The 23,971-nt window shown below is 36.0% G+C and overlaps 1 protein-coding gene across 1 annotated transcript in view; it reads left to right on the plus strand.

The window, feature by feature from the left end:
• Positions 1-1,933: 1,933 nt before the first annotated feature.
• LOC132122463 (kinesin-like protein KIF19) overlaps positions 1,934-23,971 on the plus strand; it is a 41,174-nt gene continuing 19,136 nt past the window's right edge. The window contains exons 1-2 of the mRNA XM_059532748.1: positions 1,934-2,297; positions 3,808-3,888. Coding sequence (XP_059388731.1) covers positions 2,259-2,297; positions 3,808-3,888 — 120 coding nt within the window. The 5' untranslated portion in view covers positions 1,934-2,258. The remainder of the gene's footprint in view (positions 2,298-3,807; positions 3,889-23,971) is intronic.

The following is a 23,971-nucleotide window of genomic DNA, read 5'->3' on the forward strand; positions in this document are numbered from 1 at the left end:
TTACTTAATGTTCTAATGATTTTTGGCATAAAAGAAAAATTGATCATCTTGCCCATACAGTGTATTGTTGGTTATTTCTACAAATATACCTCTGCTACTTATGACTGGTTTTGTGGTTCAGGGTCACGTATGCCGATATCTAATAGGGGTGGGAATCACCAGAGGCCTCACAATACGATATTATCACGATACTTGTGTCATGATACAATATCATTGCCATTTTAAATATATTACGATATTCTGCAATATAATGCAATTTATTACCTTTTTCAAACTTCAAATCTAATATGCACAAGAAATATTTCTACTTATTATCAACATTGAAAGCAGTTGTGTGTGCATCACATTTTTGTTGAAGCCGTGATACTTTTCTTTCAAGATTCTTTGATTCTAAATGCCTTTACTTTTGATCAATATAATAAAACAAACATCTGGCTAATCTGTACATTTTGTCCATTGAAAACAAAGTAATTTAAACAAAAAAAAAAGACACAATATACTGTATATGACATCTAAAAAATCTTTAATCAAGGTTTTTTACCACACATCTGTGTGTTTTGATGGGTGTTGTCATATGTGTGTTTTAAGAACAGCCTGTCAAATTAAATTGCCCCCTTTGTTGAGCTTAAACAAATTACACCCCATGTTTGGACTGTTGCTCCAACAAGATAAGGGTCCCGGGCTCTATATATAACCCTGATAGCTGGGGTAAAAAGCTTTATTGTGAAAAAATCAATAAAGTCTACTTTGCCTGTACCCAGAATGCTTTGTGCTCCACTGTGATTGGTGAAGAGGCATTTGAGCTTGCATGAGCATCAGAAGTGTATTGCTGTAGGCTTTTCTTCTCAAAGGCTCATGTGATTAATGGTTTTGGCCTTTTCAAGGACCGAAGTTATTTGGAAATAAAGAGGGGGTTTATAATTAGGTTTGTTTTATGTGTCTCACATGATTTCTAGGCAGCTAATTGGATAAAAAAAAAGTTATTTGGTTGGTCTCATAGTTTTTGATCTGTCTTGTGTGTGTGTGTGTGTGTGTGTGTGTGTGTGTGTGAAAGGTGTGTGAAAAGTGTGTGTGTGTGTGTGTGTGTGTGTGTGTGTGTGTGTGTGTGTGTGTGTGAAAAGTGTGTGTGTGTGTGTGTGTGTGTGTGTGTGTGTGTGTGTGTGTGTGTGTGTGTGTGTGTGTGTGTGTGTGTGTGTGTGTGTGTGTGTGTGTGTGTGTGTGTGTGTGTGAAAGGTGTGTGAAAAGTGTGTGTGAAGAGAAAGATCTCCAGAAGGAGCACAAAACTAATGGTATATTGTCCTTTAAAGGAAGTAAACTCCATAAAGCTGCTTTGAAACAATGTGTATTATGAAAAGTGCTATACAAATAAACTTAACTTGACTTTTTCAGGAATGTGCATTAAGAAAGTAAACTGGTGATTTCATGTTGACTTTAAGGACAAAATGCAGCTGGATACTTATTGTTTGAGTTATGTCATGTCTAATTAAATAAAACACATTAAGCATTTATTTAAAATCTAATAAACAGTTTAGTCCGTTGTAAATATTCATTATTGTTTGATTATATTTGTCATTCTATCCTTCCACATGTGTCTTAAGATTTTAAAATACTGGTATTGTGTAAATAGGTCAATAACATGACAATAAAATCAAGTTTAAAAAAAAAATGCAGAAAATGAGCAGACCTCTAATTTTATTATTAATACCTTTTTTCAGTATCTGAATAAAATATGTATTTGTTTGTTTGTAATATGAGGGGCATGCGAACATCATGGGTTTCTAATGAGACAAAGGCTAAAATAAAATAAAGAATTAAAAAAAAAACTCAAATAAGTAACACATTTATATATATATGAATCGGAGGAAGAAAGCTGCAGTACAGTTGTTGACCAGCAGGTTTCGCTGCTGCCTCTGAATTTCTGTCCACCTGAGTGTAGGAGCATCAGCGGCGGTGAGTGACACGTCTCGTGACTGCTCATCTCTAGGGACATCACAAACACAACACACTCACTCACTCACGCACGGTTTACTGTGGGTGGAGAAACACACATCCTCAGAACATGGACCTGACGGACTTCACTGGCGTTGAAGAAACGCTCGCGACCCACGTTTGACCGTTCAGCGTGTTTTAAAGAAAGAGAGAAGCGCAGGTGCATTGTTGCATGAATCATGACCGCGCGGCGTCTGCTGTGCTCTCTTCACGCGACGCGCGTGTTTTAGCTGACAAATAGCCGTGAAAACGTCCCGCAAACCATTACGATGAAGGACACTGGAGAATCAAAGGATCATCAGCTGACAGTACGTGAAGTCCAATAACTTATTATTTACCTGCACTTGACTTTGTAGACTGTGTTCAGCCAAATATGTGTATATATCTATGTAGATTAAAGACTGTTTATACATATTTTTTCGTGTGTATCATTAAATATATAGCTTATATTCTAACAACATCTTGTAGTTGTAGATTTTGTTTCAACCAATAATAATAATAATGTATGTATAATGTTAGATATAGTATATACATTTATGATTTCTGATGCACTTGTAGAGTTGCACATGTTTTATCTGAATATCTTGTATCTTTACAGTTTTTTTTAAAGACTGTATGCAATAAATAACCTTGCATAACGCTTTTTATGTGTGTGGGTAGTACACACGTTATTTGGTGGACATGCTAAACTTCATCTTAACTTTATTATAATCTGTATTTTTATCTTTCTGTTCATAATGCAGTTCTTATGAGCTTATATTGAGAGACTGAAGTGTTTATATGTTTAAAACGAATTTCTTACATTGCAGAACAATTTAAAATGATCCAAAACTTAATACATTATATATGATCAGTTATATAACCCATGAAATCTAAATATGGACATAAAAAATATGCATATATATAATATATAATAAACAATAAATAAATATGCATCAACTATACATGTGTGCATACCGTGTAGATATGTCAGAGTTTCGACTGCGTTTAGCCAATAACTTTATATGGAAATATGTGATAGAAATACACAAGTTAATGTAAATAAATGTATAAAAGAAACAAGTGCTCTGATTTACTTCTATAGTCACATTTCATTCACTGACATCTTGTATATTTAAAACCCCCGGAGAGATTTCAGTCTGACAGTCTAAACATGTTATATTTAGATTCTTTGGGAGCTTAATACCTGTTTTCTAGTGATCTTTTGCCCCCCTCTCAATAATTCACAGCGGCAGTTTAAGTTCCTTTTCTCTTCTTCCACTGTAATACATCATTACTGTGCTTTAGCTAATGTAAATGTGAGTTAGTCACGTACCTTTTGTAAGCCAGTTTCTATATGATTAGAAAATCAATAATATATTAATAATGATGATAATAATAAAAATTGCTCTGTAAATCTGTGGCCCATATTTAGGTGGAGACATTTGCAGTGACTTTATGTGGGTGTTGGCTGTGAGCAACATAACAGAACTGGTCTTGCCACTTCCTGTTTACATATTAAATGATGGCATTTGTTGCTCTACAAGAAATAACAACCTCCAACTATAATATTCATACTGCATAATTAACTACTTAGATTGTAGACCGTGACCCGTCAGTGTTTATTTCAGCACAAGAAATTTTGATTGTGTGCAAAATCGATTCTCCAGCAAACTCAAACGTAAATGCCCTTAAAATACAAATTACTGCGAGTATTTGTACCATTTGGTATATTATTATTCGATTCAGTGGAATGCATGCTTTTTAAAAAATAGTTAAGGGTTGAAATACTTTTTGAAACCAGTGCATTACCTTTTTTAAATTTTTACTTTTTTGCAGGTGGCCCTGCGGATTCGGCCATTAAGTGATGCTGAACTGGAGGAAGGAGCCACTATTATAGCCCACAAAGTGGATGACCAGGTCAGACCAAACAGATGTGTCAGTTTGTGTGTGTGTGTGTGTGTGTGTGTGTGTGGTACATGTTACTATTTCTTTTCCATGAAGAATATATTTGAATAACTGCCTCAAAAAGACGACTGCGCACTCTCATTGTTCCTTGCTCTGTATCTGTGTAATTTGTATTGACTAATTTTTGTGTACTTTTGTGGTGGCTCTCTGTTGTTTTCAGTCTAGGCACTAAGCAGGTGACTCAGGCCATTACAATCAGCCAGGTTCTGAATGAAGCATTACTTTGAATTACTTTGAGTCCAGCGCTTCTGCTATTTAGAGAAAAATGCTTAAACTAGTAACAAGTATGCATGTTTTTTAGGTCAAGTGGTCTCTTCCTGTACAAGTGGGTGGTTACTGGCCAGAGTGAGATGCAAAGCGGTCCAGATTTTATTACTCAAAAGACTGATACTCTGATATTATGGAAGCCTGTAAAATAAGTTTTAAAAGATAGTTGTGCCTTTTCTCTCAGAATTACAATTCTAAGTTTTTCACAATTAAGATTTTTCCCCCCCTCATAATTCATAATTGCAAAATATCAACTCAGAATTGTAATTCTGAGGGGAAAAAAAGTTGAGAAGTTAACTTGCATAAAATAAGCTCCCAGTTCTGAAAAGAAAAGTTGGAATTGTGCGAAATAAACTTGCAATTGAGAGAAAAAGTCAGAATTGTTGACTTTTTACTCAATTACTTTACTTTTCTTTTCTTTTTTGGCAGAAACTAAAAGTGATAGATGTAAACTCAAATTTGCTTATATCTCACAAAAAATAAAAATAAAAATTGCATGAATATGATTCCATACAATACCATACTGGCATTAATGCATTTGTGGATTTAAAAATATATATTTTATGTTTAATATATGTATACATACATAAAAAGGGCTTAGGGCTGAATTTTTACAGACTTGTTTTAAAATAGTTTGGAAAATTATATGACAACATAATCACAGGTCTAGTTTAAGTGTCTCTAGAGCTCTCATTGGCTGTAATAATCAGGTGCTAACCAATCGCAGTGTTAGTGAATGAGGCGAGTGCAGTCAGATATTCTGTCTCAAGGTTCTGAGTCACAAAGACAATTAACCAATGCTGTGAGAGCTCAGCACGGCATGACATCATTTAATTTACCTGCGTCTGCAACAGCAGGCAGTCATTTTAATTCACCCATTTCACTCTGAACTTGGATTGATTAATTGCTGTAATTATAACTGTATTTGCTGGAATATGTCAGACAGGGTGACATTCATTTGATTTACAATTATAGCAGAACAATACAAAAGTGCTACTTCTGAAATTCTAATTATAGAATGTGTTGCTAGCAAAACCAAGGTTTGATACATTTAAAATGAATAGCTAGATTGCATGAATATATGTCACTTTGGTTAAAAGTATCTGGCAAAAGAATAAATGATAATACTTTTCACATTTATATGGAGCAGAACTTGTTCCTCATGTATATACTATGTAATTATTATAGTAATTACGATAACTAGGTAATAACTAAGTACTAACCCTGAAGCTACCCCTAAACCTAGAGAGCATGCCCAGTCGAATTGCAGAGGTCCTGAAAAAGAAGGGCCAACACTGCAAATACAGACTCTTTGCATAAATGTCATGTAATTGTCGATAAAAGCCTTTGAAACTTATGAAGTGCTTGTAATTATATTTCAGTACATCACAGAAACAACTGAAACAAAGATCTAAAAGAAATTTAGCAGCAAACTTTTTGAAAACTAATATTTATGTAATTCTCAAAAACTTTGGCCACGACTGTATGTGAGAGACAGTTATACAGTGCAGTGAAATTCAGTGGAAATCCCCAATTGATTTAGAATGTGTTTAGTTAAACTTCTTCTAGTAATAATTCAATACAGCTAAAGAATAATGGCATCTAGGGCTGTAGCTATCGAATATTTTAGTAATCGATTATTCCACCAAAAATCCCATCAATTAATCGAGTAATCGGATAAAATGTGTTTTTGCTTAATTAAAGTGCAATATTAATTATGCAAGAGAAGATAAGACTCCTGGGTCTCTTAAAATTAACAACAAAGTTTTCTTTTTTAGAAATGTTTTATTTCTATTTTTTAAATGCATAGAATGCAATGCATGCATCAAAAATAAACATTTAATTATTACCCATTGTTTCTCTGTCTGTACTTGTACTGTGAACAATGACAATAAAGTTGACAGATGAATTAAGTGCATTTAAGTGCCATTCGGTTGGGGTTTTAAATAAAGCATTTTCTGAGATGCACATTAAACATTAAACACATAAAACATTAATTTAATTTATCTTTTAATTACTGAAAATTAACTTAACTTCTTGGTAAACAAAGGGGATTTACTATTAAAAATACAACATGGAAGAAATGTTCTGTGATTAAACCTTTAAAAAAATAATGTTTGATTTTTTTTTTGTAGTAGGCTATGTACATTCTGCTGAACAATAGTCTTTAACCGGACTTTTATTTTGACGGGTTGACATACTTTACAGTTCTGTCTATGTGATATGGTCACATTTTTACTCATCAAACAGTCAAATGCTCATGAAGTGACTGTCAGAGCAGTTTTGGGGATGTTTTTCATGTGTTCACGTCCTTATTGAGACAGCAGACACTGAAATCACCGGAGCGTCACGCGCGCTTCAGTGTGTGTGACAAAGGAAGTCGCGCTTCTGCTCTATTCATTAACACAGACATGCAGAACACGCAGGATTCATATTTAAATAGACCGTTCCGGCTTAATATTTACAGATATTAGTCCATATCGTGATTTGATGTAAGTGCAATGACCTATTTTTGATTAATACATTCAAAATTTTGCAAATTTCATGCTATTCCGCGTTAAACTGTAAATTCCGTTTTTATGACTCGATTCCGCGATTCCCTCCGCGTTTTCTGCATCACGGAAATCATAGGGCCCTAGTTGTGGTATGCCAGCTCTATCTTGCTATGGACACATGCCACAACGTTCTCTTTACGTTTGCCCGCGCCCTCAAATCAAAACACTGCTGACTCCTTGCAGTATGCGACTTCGGATGCAGCGCTTGTGTCTCCTTCCGCTTTGTTATAACAACTAACCTGTCATTACTTCAGATTTGTTAATTGAGCCCCCACTATATCCAAAATCTGTATCTATATCCGATGTGGAAAAGGCAATTATAGAGCTTAAGTCTTCAAGAGCAAAAGATGTGTATGGGATGGACACACTTATGCTAAAACAAACAGGTCAGTCAATTAAGGGTCCATTAACACATATCATCAATGTGTAACTAGATCAAGGGAAATTTCCTGAGTCATGGAAAATTGCTAGTGTCATTCCTATATTTAAAGGTGGCAACTCCCTTCTTACATCTAATTACTGACCGATTAGCATTTTGCCAACAGTATCTAAAGTTTTTGGAAAATTGGTTGCTAAACAAATCATCAGTCATCTTAATTGCAGTTATTTTCCTTTGCACTCAATGCAGTTTGGATTTAGGGCTTATCATTCTACAGAGACAGCAACATGTTTTTTTCTGGAAAAGGTTAAATCAAATATAGACAAAGGAGGGATAGTGGGAGGAATATTTTTAGATCTTCGTAAAGCATTCGATACAGTTAACCATTCAGTTTTACTGCACAAACTTCATGCATTTAATTTTTCTTCAAAATGTATTAGTCTTATTAACTCATATCTTTTATCTCGTTCACAAAGTGTAAGAATTGACCAATATAATTCCACCCCCTTACTATTATCAACTGGTGTTCCACAGGGTTCAATTTTAGGTCCAATTATTTTTAGTTTATACATTAACGAGTTACCATCTTTGTGTAAGAACTGTGACACTTTGATGTATGCAGACGACACAGTTATTTTGGCCTATGGAAAATCTGCAGAGGAAGTTGCCTCTAAACTAACTGAGGCCATGTCATTGATTTCAATCTGGCTTGAACAATCCTGTCTGCAATTGAATATATCTAAAACAGTTACCATGCTTTTTTCTAAAAACAATATAAATATAGAACCTGAAATTTTTATATCTGGAGAAAGGTTACAGGTCGTCACAGAATATAAATATTTAGGATTTTATATAGATTCAAATCTCAATTTCAAAACTCACATCAAAAAAGTTAGTAATAGTAATAAGTTCAGTCTAGCAAATTTCAGATTCATTAGAGATTATCTTTCAACAGAAGCTGCTAAATTATATTTCTTTTCCATGATTTTATCCCACATAACATATTGTTTAATAAGCTGGTCCAATACTCACTCTACAACAATAAAACCACTAGAAAGATTATACAAACAAGCATTAAAAATACTGGATAAAAAAACAATACCACTACCACCACTGTAGTATTCTGAGGAAATATCAGTTACTTACCTGGGATAATCTAATTAAATTCAAAAACATTTGTTTAATTTATAAAATTAGATATGGCTTAGCACCTCCTCCACTATGTGATTTTATACATTTTAGATCCAGTGAGGTTAGGGTAACTAGAGGGGCAGTGAGGGAAGACTGCATCATACCCCAGAGAAAAACAGCTTTTGGTCAGGCCGTCTTCTCCGTATGAGCAGTTCAGCAATTGAACACAGTACCGGCAACCATTAGAGAGTCCTTGTCATTCTTTTCATTCAAAAAGAATGCAAAAAAATGGCTTGTAGAGAGCCAAACTTGTGGGCACTAATGCTTTTATGTGTGTATTTAAATATATCATTTTTATATGAATTGTATTTATTAACCATAATGTGTTGTATGCCATTTTTTTTGTGATTTTGTACTTGTGATTATTTTTAAAGGTTGCCTTGTTTAAATCTGGTTGGGGGACTACCGTTGAAAATGAGCACTTTTGAGCTAACTCGGGTACATTTACATTGTTTTAATGTTTATTAATGTACACTGTCCCCTTTCAAATAAAGAAATATATATATATATATACACATGTGTGTACAAGTACCGTAAAATAAAATGCAACCGAGATTTCAGTAGAATTTGGTTGTATGGTACTGTACTGGGATGGCTGATGCATAAAAATACAGAATAAAGGGTATAGTACATTTGAACTAGGCCGACTCACATTTTTATGAGTATGTTTTGGTATTTTTAAATGTCTTTTTTTAGTTAGAATTGCAATATGTAAATTCACAGTTCTCAGGAATAAAATCCATAATTGTGAAATGTAGACTTTGGAATTGCGAGAAAGTAAGTCAGATTTCTGAGTTTAGGCTATATCTCACAATTCTGAGTAAAAATGTCTGAATTTTGAGATATAGATAAACATTTGACGTGACTTTATTTATTTATTTAATATTTTGTGATGGAAACAGGCTTCCATAATCATGTGATTATGGAATCAGATGCTAACTTGAAACAGTCTCCCTTTGTGGTTCCTGGTTTTCAGTTAGATCCAGTATAATGTTGTATGGCTAATGTTGACTTCAGACCCATGGACGGGTCAGCTGAGTTATGACTTGGTCATAACAATGCAAACTGGTTATACAAGCGCTGATGGGATTAGTAGCATGTACAGAATGGTTTTGACGCTGTGTATTATGTTTGTGCAGTCATCCTCATTAATAGAGAAAGAGAACAACACTGCCAGTACCAACATATAATGAGGTTTTGTACATATAGAAAAAGATATAAACACAGGCTCTAAAACATGCACGCATGTTTGCTGGTGAACAACAAGACCAGTTCATGCTGGTCTAAGCTAGAAAGTAATTATCTAGATTTGCTGACAAACCAAACTAAGCACCTCTCTTATCTGTTTGTGTCTTATCAACACGCCATATGGCAGCGCCATCTACGAGTAGACAAAGACTTATTTTTTTTTATTAGTGGTGTCTGTGGTGTTTTTTTCCCCTGATGGCAGACACTCATGGAGGAGTAAACCTTAAGAGGATGAGCTCACCAACATGGGCTTTGGGTGGCTTAGACAGCAGCCACCTGCTCTTCTGTACTTCCAACCACCTGATGGATGTAGGATCATGCCAGGGTTGGTGCAGCATCAATGCCAGCTTGTCCTTTAAAGCTAAATCTGATGGGTGCATCATTTTCTTTTAAATTATATATTAGCTATTACATGTGCTTTGGCTTCTTTGGTTAATCAAACACAAGAACTTGCTCAAATGTCACCTGAATTTCTTGTGCAAATCATGTGGTAAATATGTTTTATGACACCATGGACAAGTTGGTATTGATTAACCTCGCTACATTAGTATGTGGTAGTGTTCATTTTGTTAACATAAACTGAGAAAAATATTCTGACCTTTTCCAATACAAAGACAAGTAGACACTGACATTTTTTAAACTGACAAAAAATAAATCAAAAAATAAAAACAAGGATGAAAAATATAAAAAAACAACAACACTCTGTATCCAAAATGTCTCTATTTTCTACAACAATAAAACAAAAAGAAAAACTCCTTTAAACTCTTGTGTCAGTCCAACCACACTGATATGTTGTTTTCGTTCAAATCAAAGCACAAACAATGTAGAAAAAGTATCTGCGTGGCACAACTGACACAGAACAGCATACGCTGTTTGCATTCTGAGGATACTCTACAAGATGGTGCTAGGGTGACGTGGTGGAAACAAATTATTGAATAACGTTTTTTTTGGTTTTGTGCACAGAAAGTATTCTCGTAGCTTCATGATATTATGGTTGAACCCCTGATGTCACATGGATTATTTTACCGATCTCTCTGCTACGTTTCTGTACATTTATTGTGTTAAAGACCCTTGCTGTCTATGGGAGGGTCAGAAAGCTCTTACACTCCATCAAAAATATCTTAATTTGTGTTCCAAAGATGAACGATCTTACAGGTTTGGAATGACATGAGGGTGAGTAATTAATGACAGAATTTTTATTTCTGGGTCACTATCCCTTTAACCATTATGCATCATGACTAAAACATTATATTGGCTAAAGATTTTTTGCTAAAAACTAAAAAGAACATTGACACAAGACTAAGACAAAAAAAAAAAGAAGAAAAAAAAAAACCCTCAGCTGATAAAATGACTAGTGTGTGCTTTAACTAATTTAGCAAGACAAACACACCCTGACCTCACGGTTCTCCTTAAGGTAAGGTGCTCGTGATGACGCACGTGTGCTACCAGACATACACTGCAAAGCGATTGGTTCTCTCATACATGCATAAGCACATGCTGAGGAGGCTGAACAGTGCTGTCACCTCTCCTTACCTGTGTGTCATTATACATTGATGATACCTTATCAATGAGGCAACTCGGCACATTGGCACAACACCAGACTTCAGCAACTTCTCTTCATTAGTGTTTCACACAGGCAATGCTTTTATTAAAAGGTGGTTGAATGTTAATGTTAAGCAAAACATCCCTCCACTAAACTTCAGAGTGCAGATAAACATTCCCGACGGCCCGTGACAAGAGCCATAATGCCCTAATAATCGCATAAGCTCATTATAGAGCATAAGCGATTAAAGCTTCTTCTTCGTTTATTTATTTATTTATTTATCTTTCTACTGCTTGTTATTGTTAAGACAGTTCTGTTTTTATGTGGTTAAAGTGGAGTGTCATCTATGATTAAATCCCCTCACATGAGCTGTATTTGTGGTCTTTTTTGGATGGAATAGAAGTTTTAATGTAAAATTGTAGTTACTTCCTCTTGACGGATTCATTGCAAATTAATTGTTTAAATCCATCTGAATTGAATGGACAGAAACATTAAATCCATGTATACTCTTTCTGCCACCATTATTAGATGATTGAAAAATTGGCATAATTAGATTAATGTAAACTACTGTATACTAACAGCACACTAATAATAGTAGTGAAAATAGTGATTGTAATAGTTGTATTAGTAATAGTTTAAAACATGCATGCATTAGTTCAGACTGTTCAGTTCAACTGTGATTTAATGATCCTTTTACATTTTTCATATCTGTTTTTGTAATAATTTACTTGGTAAGATTGTTAAAGAGATTATTACTTTTATTCCTCAGGGTACAGTAATTTTTAATCAAAACTGACAGTAACGGCATTTATAATGTAATATTTACAAATGCATATATAGGGCTGGAATAAAATCTCGATTTTAATCGATTCTCATTTTTACGGAACATTATCAATTCTTAAATACCAAGAATTGATTATTCTAGCCTGTTTTCAGTTACTGCAACTAATCAATCACAATAATCATTGTGCTTTGGTACTTTTGATATGAAACAAAGTCTCAGATTTCAAATTCTGTCCATTGTATTGCAGCATTTAAACAATCAATGCCCTTTTTTGGCGCTGATTACTGTGGAGTGACAGATCGCTGTAGCGCCTCAGTTCAGCAGATGTGACATCATCACTGTGGCCGTAAATACACATGCTGTATGCTCCTAAAAACATATTAGCAGTGAATGAGATTTGGATGTGGATGAGATTACCTTTTTTTTTGCCAACTGTTTGTATTATTTTGTGAAACATCCTTGGGCTCTTGACTGTCTGGTGTATTTTATTATTTTGTAAAGCGTCCTTGGGTTCATGAAAGGCGCTATAAAAATAAAACATATTATTATTTATTATTTGATGTGTCTCCTGTTAACTGGTCTGCTCACTAGCGTGTGTTTTTTCCCCCTCTCGCCCATAAAAAGTGGGTTGTGCACTGTTGCCATGAGAACAAGGTCAGGGCCATTGTTCGTTTTTTTCTTTTCTTGCCCCCTTCATGAAACAACATAAGTGCTGATGAACTCAAAGGATGCAAGGTCTGCTTAAGGATGCATGCTTACAAAAAATCTAGTTATATTGATCAGATTCACTTTGGATTATTATTTTAAAAAGTTCATGCAATTATCCTTTGTCTCTTCAAAAATTTAATTCATAGTACAGTGTTTACCCATGATGCATCTTTTATAGGATAGCACAGGTGGTTTGGACACCGCTCCTTCTACAAAGAAAGGAAAGATGTGTAAGGAAGAATAGACCTCATAGTTTCCCTTTAAAGACCTTGGCGGGTAAACAAAGCCGAGCTCGGGTCGTACCTGATAATGTGGCAAATTCCCTCCATTGTGCACCACAAAGCCACCGCTTTGGCCTTCTGTATTCAGTTTCTGCCATCTTTCTGCTCCTTGTGTCTCTCTGAGGACATTGAAATTGCTCTCACCTTGAGTCCAATAACTGAGAGAGCAAATTAGCAGAACAAGCCTCCCGCATGACGTCGCTCTTGCCACCCCACGGCTCCGCACGGATCAAAGATATTCATCTTCGGTATAATTATGATTATGGGCTTTCGAAGCGCTCCCCGCTCCCTGGGTCCTTTCTCTTAGTGTTCTCAAGGTTTGCACTTGATGACCCGGCTGTTGTTTTCTAGGCTTATTTTGGAGGGAGCATAATGCTTTTAGGGCCCGCAAGGGTTTAGGGAAAAGTAGTGTTTGGTGCCTTTTACAGGCATTCTGTTTGATTAGGCTCAGAGTTGGGCCAAGAAATAGTTCCCCTAACAAAACCAGCCTTCAGCAGATAAGATTTAGATGCAGCGCTGCTGGGGAAAATGCCAGCTGTTAGACTCGGCTCTTTTACAGGTTGACTCTCTGCATTTGTGTTTTATGGTGTACGCACCCTGGCCTGCTCTGTAAATGTCCATCACTGGAATACAGTGCCATTGGCCACATACAGGGGGCCATTACGGCCCATATAGTAGTTTTTCACTCGCAGGTTTTTATTAAGACCCTTATCTTTATACATTACAGAGTCTTTGTTCTTCATTTAAACAATACGAATGACAAGTTGATTTAAAAAGTTTTATAATTCAAATAAACAAGTACATTTTCCATGAAATTGCTTTTCAGACCAAACTAATTGATGAAACCTTTTGACAAACAGTTTCTTGCAGCATAATCTAGATTTGCTAATTGCTAATGCTACTCAGAGGAGGGTGGCATTAAGGGGAGGGACGTCCTTATTCTAGCAAATATTTGATTGGATTAAAATGTTGTAAGTTCAAGGTGAGTCGTCAATATTGTGGTTTGTAATGGAAAATAACTATGCATGTTATCAACTAGTAGCATACAGTATGGCCTCATTGCTAATAAACATTCACTTAAAGCTAGAAACCCCAATTTTTTATTCATGTGGTCGGGTCATAAAATGAATAATTTAAAGGTTTAAAATCTGTAAAAAAAAAAAATTAAACTCTGAAGTGTATTAAAAAAGATGTTTAGTTGTTTACGGTGATACCAGTGTTTACAATGCGAGCTGAGAAGTTAAATGGATGTGTAAAGCCTCACTAATAGACTGTCTGACCTTAAAAAAGCTCTTCCTGTCGACATGTGGGCTTTCTTTAAGTGGTTTAGCAAATGCTTCTTTTCTGTTGTATACAGACCCATCCTATTCTGAACTCACCGTCTGATCTTCCTCTCTCTTTCACCTTTCCTCGCCTCTTAATCTGGTGAGGTGGGCTCCGTTGATAAGTCTTGTGCTTGAAGAGGAGTGCAGTGTGCTGAAGGGTTCTCTAGCATCATGTGAAACCTTCTGACTGCAGTCTTGATTGCCTCTATGCCTGAGCATTGGGCTGAAATTAATGTAGAGCTCACTGATTCATACCGATGTATGGAGATGGTGTTTAACATGAGGCTTTAGGCTAAAATACATTTAACACCAATCAGACAGATTAACTGGCAAATAAAAGTTTACATTACAACATGATCGTGTACCATTTAGAACTGATGAGGGTGCCTATTAAATTAGATTACAGAATTTGATTTGAAATTTAGCAGACTTAGAACTGTGATCTTAGATCTGAGATGTAGACTATTGCCTTGATAAATCCTTTTTTTTGTAAATTGGAGTTTGAAGTTTTCTAGGCTTAAAAGACTGAACTGATTATTTAATTTTCAGTTGATTATATAATACATACATTTTTGGTAATGTAAGAACTGTTGAATCACAGTTCAGTAAAATCCCTCTTTCTGTTTTTCTAATTCAAATTCACTTACAAACTCTTACTATAACCTTTCAAGATACAAACAGAAGTGGAAGGTATTATGTGTTTCATCAGTGAATGACAAAAATGTGTTTTGTGCATCCTGTTCTCATCATAAATGTTCTATTCTGCTGGCCTGTGTCCAGTTCTCCTGCTTTAGGGCAGCCAGTGAAATGTAGCTGGATCTGTCTTATCCCCTGTGGCACTCAATACCTGTTACACAAGCTGTGGTCTGGCAAAGCTTCAACTTCAACCCTACCTGTCAGAGCTCTCGTTCTCTGCACGGGCAATACCAGACATAGAGACTGTGAGCCGACCAGATACATGAAGTTAGTTTTGTTAGAAAGATGACAATCAGAACAACTGTAATAAAAAGTAATAAGAAAATTTATTGAAGGGAAATGAGTTGTTGGTCTTGTAATACACTAGAGATCCTAAAATCTCAGGCCCAAGACAGTGGCACCATATTAACATGGCCTCCCCAATGAGTCTAACACAACTTTATTATCGACTGTTTTTAATCATTGACCCATGTGTATCATGTAGTTGGTCTTAAGCGGGCTGTATGTTGCAGAGTATCGCATTTGATTTGTATACTGTGATAGACGGTGTTTTGATGCTCTCTGTTACTTATTATGGGCTGTTATTTGGTATAATTTTGCACTGGACTCAGTCCCACTGCACCTTCCTGCTGTCCTGCATACTCATTCATAACGAGGCTCATGTTTTTCTTGCGCTTTTGCACTTGTTAGCCATAATGAGCGTGAGGTAATTTGCTCATTTTTTCCTCATCATTTGCGTCCCATAGGGAAGAAACATGTTGTTTTTCCTGCTGATGAATGCTAGGTGTGTGTGAGGCTGGGCTCAGTGCATATGAGTGATAGTCAAGGTCAGATAAACTGGTTTGAGGAGGAGGTTTTACTTTGGTGTCCTTTTGTATGTGAAAGATACAGTAATACTCAGCAGTAAGACATTGCTGTCAGAAGAGTTGCTGTCAGCGTCATGTAAATTTTCGTATTATTCTAGATAATTTTCTCACAAGAACAGTCATGTAAGGTCATACTGACCCAAGCAGACAGGACAAAACACTGGTGATGGAGCCATTTTGTACCTGCTCAGCCAAGTACAATAACTCATCACCTTCCAGATTATACATGATCGGAGTGCAGAGAAACCGCAGCTGGACTCTTTCAGCTCAGCGTGAAGCCCCAATGAAGGTTTCTTTTTGTTTTGAGTTCAAACAACTATGGAGTGCGTTTCTTTTCTTTGTGAAATATAATCTGCAAGTAGTTTTCCGCTTGCTAATGGATTGCCAATGGATTATTTGGTGGTAATTATTTTTGATAATGATAACACTGCTTAATATATTTTGAAATTGAATTTATCTAAAATAAAGAAGTATAAAATAACTATGCACACACAAACAATGCGATTTACTCGATGATGTTTTAACCTCCAGTTTATGAAAATATTCTTTATTAAATATAAATAACTTTTTTTCTTAATTAGTTTTACAACTTTGGTTTCTAATCTTACATTTACATGAATCCATGCTGCAGACACTTATTTATTTTTTATTTAGCAGTTCTTGCTTTCACTTGGAATCAACCCCTCCAGTGCTCACTCTTATGCCTTTCTGCATCGTATTTACAAGTTTCTTAGTAATTAGTGTGGTTTTGTATTACTTATTATTTTTTTATTTTGGAGGTTTATCGAATGTATGACTGACTCAAAAGCTTGAATTCCTTAACTGCCAGTTGTACAGTGTTATGTGGAAATTTTGTCCCTTTGGTGTTAGTACAGCCTGCGCTCGCTGTTGTTTTTGTCTTTTACTGCACTCTGTACAAAAGTTTGTTGACAATACACTTAAACTGTCTAGACCTCAGGGTGCAAATCTCTGTGATGTGGTCTCAGCCATCGGTCATGTCCTACTTTGTTGTGCAATGCTGACCTCCATGTCTTGACCTGAAAGTGGCCTTTGACCTCATTGTGCACTGGGTGGATGCCGATCGTCCCAGCTGTGAAGCTGTATTAATGCTAAGGTAATCTCAGGAAAATAAGGTTTGTGTTTGGGTCCGGTTGTGTTTAACCTTTTTTTTTTTATTGTATTAACTTTAAAGCCCATCAGTGAGAATGGAGATCAGCTTGAGACTCTAAATATATTGGGCTGTTGTCCTCTGATTCCAACAAGGATTTATTGTTTGTCAGAGGCCATTAATTTTATGAAGTTTTTACCTCCAGTTTAATCTCTGCTTGAATTGTATCGGTGACTCACCTGCTCATTCCCAGGCATGTCAGGGCCTGTTTATTCTGTGATGTTTTTCCACCTTGACCTGATGCATTGGTGTGTAACTTAATGTTGGCACACATGTAGAGCAAGAACTTCTTCATTGCATGATCTTGATTTTTGAGTCAATGCCAATGGTACTGAGATTAGAAGAGTGTTATGGACTCCATCTTTATAGTGTTTTGACCAAGTTGCCAGGAAACAGTACTTAGGCCAAGGACAATGTAAATGCAGCCACACGGTCAAAGCCAAGACTAACATAAAACCCAGACTCCATTTCAGTTCCTTTGCATTTTGACAAATAGTCCAATATTACACAATTGGCTTGTGTTTTACTGAAACAGCCACTGCTATTGTCTATTGGCGAGCTTAAGACACAATTATGACTGTCAAAATATCATTGTAATTTTATATACTGAATCTTATTTTGAAGTACATATTTTAGGTATGGAAGATTAAATCTAGGCATGTAGTATTAATACCAACTCATGCTTTCTGAAAAATGTATATGTTGCACATAGCTTCTTACATGCTTCATTACTCTTTAAAAGTGCATTGTCCAATGAGTGGCAATAAAAGTGTGTTCAGATTTGTCCACAACAGAAGTTATTTTTGTGTTCATATCTCAGTGTATTATAAATGAGATATCTGTTAAGTGGCACTGAAAGGTTAATGCTCCGTCGCGTTTGACAAATGATAAATTTATCAAAAGCAAACATGAGATAAAATGTTTTGTGAAGCAACCTTGCCACTATATCTTGCTTCTCAAGTATTTGAGTTATTTTATAGTAGCATGTGGTTTACGGGATTTGTGAAAGTACAATTCAAGTGCATTGATGCACCGGGTGAGCTATCGAGCAAGCTTACTACATCAGAAAAACAATACATATGGAGCTGATTATGTGATGCAAACATCAAAATGTATTAGTTTACAAATGATGCACTGTGGTAAATTTATATTTGAGGTCATAACATGGTATTATGCAAGGAACCATACAAAAGTCATTATTAATTTATAATTTACCCCTGTCATTATAATAATTGAAGTATTTGAACACTCAGCTTATTTGACCTATTGTTTTTTTTTTTCATACTTTGTTGCATGGAAGCAAAGTATTTTTACAGCCGTCTAGCTTAGCCTAGCACAGAGTGACCTACAGACCGATGATGTTAAAAAAGTAAAGGAACAATCATTGCCAAGTAGCTTGTATCAGGTTGGCAGCACTAGAACAGAGGAGGCACTCAAGGCCCTTGTAAGAAGAGACACCATTGTTGGGGTACCGTGTCGGAGAAGGGATGGTGAGATGAAAGAGTGGAATGAAGGGGGTGGCTAGCCCATCAGATAGCTTTCACCTTCTCAAAGCACAGCTCTTGGCTTTGAAAGGGCAACTCGAAGGTCACAGCCTTTTCAAGACTGCACGGTTTGTGTTTGGACCTATTGTTTGACTCCGCCTTGTACGTCAGGCCTGCAGACGTCACGTATGCAGAGTGGACGGCTCTGTGAATTGCTTGTCCTATCTCCAGAGCACAGTGTGGAGCAGAAACCTCATGTTCAGACAGGTGTCATGGAAGCCTGCCTTGTTACACAGAGTTTCTTGATGAAGGTTAAAGAGAGAACAATTGATTCTGCTTCTGAGGGACAACCAAAAGGATCACGATTTTCAGGAAAGGTTTGTCATATCTTCATTCATTACACTGCTAACATTTTATACAAACAAATAAAAATAAATTGTTAATTCGTCTTGTGGTGTAGTTTCTCACATCTCCAGAAAGTAGAGTTCCCTCCACCTTTGACTTAATGGTGAGAACAGTGATGTGTCATGTTGAAGTGTGAAACTGATCTGCCTTATTTAATGTGGCATCACACCTGCAGCTGCTGTGACCAAACTCATTAAGGGTTATTACATGTGTGAAAGAAATTGTACATGTTTTATGTGTGTGTTAATTGTTTTAGTTATGTTTTTTTTTCTCTTTTTTTCTCAAACACACAAACAGAGAATTGTTAAATATTGCCAGGTCGGTGGCATCTTTATCAGTACTGTAGTTGTCCAACTTGTGTGCTGTTTTCAAGAGACTTCTGAAGTCATATGCTAGCTTAAGGAACAGATGTCATTTACACTATCATTCAAATGTTTGTGGTCAGTAAGATTTTTTTATTTTCCTAAAATAAATTAATACTTTTATTGCACAAGAATGCATTACATTAATCAAAAGTGACAGCAAAAGATATTTATAATGTTGTGAAACATGTCTAATTCAAATATATCCTGTTCTTTTGAGCTTTCTAATTATCAAATAATTCTATAAATAAATCATGCAACACATTTTCCACAAAAATATCAAGCTGGACAATGGTTTTTAACTTAAATAATTATACAAATGTTTTTGTTTTTCTGATTAAGCAATACATAATAGTATACAGGTTTGCAACAAGTCAATGACAAAATAAAGATAATTTCAATTTTTGTGAGGTCTATTCATCTCAAGGTTTTAATAGAGATCGAATAGAACAAGACAGAAGATGCACTTTGTGCATCTTTGTGTTTAGTAATGATTAATGCATCTCTTTTGCTCTTCATTTCCCTCCTTTCTGCTCGTCTTGCTATGATTAATGTTCTGTTTTTCTCTAACCCTTACTGTTGGAGCAGAATGGCCATCTGTCAATGATATATTACTTGCAATGTGTGTGTCAGTGTTACAGGGAGTTACAACCCTTCCTGTGTGTGTGTATGTCTTCCCCCAGTGAGGCCCCTCTACAGCTACAGCTGCCCCCTCTCATCACCATTCTCCATCAGGCTAATAGCAACAGGTGTCTAAGTCGGTCCACACCCGCTTCTCTGTAGTCATGACAACTAGCATGTCACACAATAAAGAGAGGGGACATAGTATCTGGAAGAGATGCACACATAGATGTCAGCGTAAACACACCTGCATTCATGCATGCTTTATCATCAGCATGCACACCAGGGATGGAAATGAACTTTTTTGTCCACCGGCCACTGTGGCTGGTGGATTTCAAAATCTACCAGCCACTCAATGTTTTTACCAACCCCTTTTTTGTTTTTAACCGACAATTTGTAAATGTTTGTGAAAATGAATACTGCAAGATCTATAATACTTAAGCAGTTTATTTAATCTCAAGTCTCAATGAAATACTGACATTTTCTCTTTCAGTGATGCTCAAAAATGCTGCCCATCTAGGCAGCTTACTAAGTTTTGAAACAGCCGACTCTTGCTGAAGCAGCTCATTCTCTCAACTCCGTAGCCCAACCGGATGATACACTGCACTGTTTTCGTACGCATTAATAATGTTGTATTTAATTCCAAAGGAAAGGATTCAAACATGTGTAGTGATACAATGTTGTTTCTACATAACAACTTACAACCCTCTACGGACACCTTGGCAATTGAATCGCCATTGGCTAGTAATTATTTTAGTTTACTCGCCAGTCAGTCAAGCTTTATAATAATCAAGTATCACTTAAGAATAGAACTTTAGTAATTAGAAGTAAACTTGATAACCATGTTTGAATGCTTATTAGTCGTTTTAACTGAACATTTTAACTGGACTGGTGGTGGTGCTCTTTTGGTCATTCAGTGTTTCTGTAAAAAAAAGAAAAAAAGTACAAAAAAAATATACTGATAAGATAATAATAATACGATTTCTACTAATAAAAAATATAAAACACAATAAGGATTACTAAAGATTAATGAGCTGCTGGGTTCATGAATATTAATCAAGTTTTGTGTGTTCGCTCGAACTGATTTGCTGAAATCAAAACAGGGACGATAATAGGTGAGCGCCAGCCAATGAGATTGCCGTTCGCGCATTAACTCCACCCGCTACCAGAAAACCCAGCTGTTCTTAAAAGCTGACGTCTTTCATAGGAATCCGTCATTTTGACAGGAAAATACAACAAATAATATTGTTTAAATGTAGCACGTCAATCCCCTCTTTCTCTATGTGAGTTTGAGAGAAAGCGACGGCGATTTGTGCTCCTTAACATTAGAGTTTACGGTACATTATACAGGTGCGTTGCGGATCCATTGAGGGGAAAAAAAGCACAGATCGTCTGACGGAGAGTCAGAGAGTGTTCGCGAGTGAAAATATTTGTGCTAAACTTAGCCTCCAACTAACACACTGGCGAGTAAAATCAGAGAATTTATTAGCCATTGGCTAATATAAGATATCATTTAGTAGCCAGAAGGAAGATTTAGTCGCATATGCGAGGGATTTACTCACAATGTGGAGGGTTGAGTTACTAGCCACAGAGCTAACTTCTGAAAAAGTACTTGAAGACTGGAAATAAAATGCTCCCCCTAGACAGCAGTTATTAGACACGCGCGATAAACACAAACTGTCCATAGAATCTAAAATGTTGCAGAATGCTGGAGGAAAATGAACTTACCGTGGTTTGACAGAGACGTGACAGTATGCGGAAACTTGTGCGCGATAACAAATTCAACTTTTTACGCGATCTTGTATATCATGAGCGTGTGCTATAAAACGTACTGTAAATAACTAACAAATATATCACTCCGCCGGCGGCACTAACTTCAGCTGCAAACACTGTAGGCCTACTGGGAACAACGACGCCGTTTCGAGCCCGGTTTACACCGCCTTTCTCCACGGAGCTGCGTCGGATGATATTACACTTTATTGCGTGTCCACCAATCTTTGTCTGTACTTTGCCCATAGTGGCCCACAAGCTATTCAAAATATTCACTTGTATGCAGTAAGCATGACAGTTAAGCATTTTTTGTTTTGTTTGTAATTATTATTTTAATAATTCTTATTAATTATTATTTTTTAATTAATTATTTTAACAATATAACATTTACTTTAAGCATTTTTAAACATATTTACTAAAAAAGTAATCAGAAGATTAGTTGTTCTTAGTTTTGTTTTTAATTTAAATATCAATACTTTTTTAATATTTAATTTTATCATTTAATATGTATAAATATATTATAATAATTTACTTAAAATAATCTACATTTTCTAGAGTGTTATATACAGTATATTCAAACAATTCAATAGGTCAAGATGTCTAGATTAAAAAGATAATAATTATAAAAAGAAAATAATAAAAAAAAAATCCTAGGTCCCAAATAAATGTAATGTAATTAATGCAATTAAATGGATTTTATGCACGTCTACTTCCACAGTACCTTCCATATCATAGGAATAATATTTTAATTTCTGGTGTGCATGTTTCAGTAGTGCCAGGCTGACAGTTTCACATCCCTTGAGCTGCTCGAGTCGGGCTGACTTCAGTGGTTTGCCGCTATGGGTTTATTTCCCAGGGTAGCATCGTATGGCCCGTGTTACATCACAGCTTTATCAGTGACGCATAGGTGAGGCCTTAGAGAACCAAACTCTCTTATGATGAAGGATGGCTGAGTTTACACACATCACAATGCCTGGATCAGTACTATGAACCGATCGTATCACTCTGTCTGCCTCTGCTCTGTCAAGTTGTTGCATAATTGTTGGTCAATCTGACACCTCCTCATATTTGTTTCCTCATCACTGGCTTCATGTAACCGCTCAGTAGCTCATCTTTCTCTTTCATTTTCTCGGTCTTGTGTTTCTCTCTCTTCCTGTGTTTACCTGTTGGATAGAATAAAGTGTTGTTCATTAAGAGGCTCACCCTTTTCTCTCTAGGGTTTTTCGATACATTTCGAGCTGTGTGGTTGTGCACATGTTCAGACGTTCAGATCTGCACCAAAACACTGTTCTGCATTTATTTGTATTGATTTCATTATCATTTATTTGTTTTTATTTATTTTCATTTCTGTCTTTCCTGAATATTTAATTTGATAATTTTTTCCATTTAGTTTTTCCCTGTTTCCCTATTTTTTTTTCTTTATTTGGTCTATTTTTATTAACTTTAAAAAGTTAAAATTAAATTTATAATCAAGTTTTTTTGTCAAACGCTAATGAATAGGAAGCCTTTTTTTTTTAAGAATTAAAAATGTTGGTATAAGCCTCACACATAAATCTCTTCTACTGTCGTGAGGTAAATCTGACTGAATCTGATCTCAGATTTTTTTGTTAGTTTGTTTGTTTTTGGATATGGAGTCACAATAGTTCAGCGAGTCCATCCTGCAAGAGCTGACACAACCACTCCATGTCCTTTCTGATACATTAGGACCACTGCTGTGTTTAATATGCTGGATAGATCCCAATATTCACCTCCCTTTGCTGCTAATCTTCACCCCGTGGTTAATTGGTAACTCCATCCGCCTGGATGACTTGGACTGTCGCCCCCAACGACTGTGCCATTCTTTGTGTTCTTATTTAAATAACACCATATTGCTAATTGATTTCATGTCGGTGCATTAGCAGGCTGTTGCACAGACCCTGGCTGATCTTTGATGCCATTTAATATTTCACGACGACGCTCCGCTTTTAATTTTAGCACCCTTTATTCATGCTTGGCTCATTTTGTTTTTGTGCACTGACTCATATGTTGCAGATAGCGTGTGTGTTAGCATGGTTACATTGGCCACCGCTGCCATCTCAAACAAATTGGGGTATCATTTGATTGCCATTTCATAAAGTATTGTGTAGTGTAATGATGCCTAAAGGCTCTTTGAGTTCTCATGTCACCTTTATGAACGTATGAATTAGTCAGTGGACTAGTGGAGCAGTTAGTGTCTGGCCTGGTGAATGCCCTCCGTCCTTCATGCAGTTGGAAACCAAAGATGGCTTTCCCGAATAACCTGCAACCCTTTAATAGGGCCTCTTTTGCTTTCACCTGAGAGGGGAGACCTCAGAAACAGCTGGTTTCAGATGGTTGACCAGTGATTCTCATTGATCGCAGACA

Source organism: Carassius carassius, chromosome 40 (genome assembly GCF_963082965.1).
Source record: "Carassius carassius chromosome 40, fCarCar2.1, whole genome shotgun sequence".
NCBI classification, from domain to species: domain Eukaryota; kingdom Metazoa; phylum Chordata; class Actinopteri; order Cypriniformes; family Cyprinidae; genus Carassius; species Carassius carassius.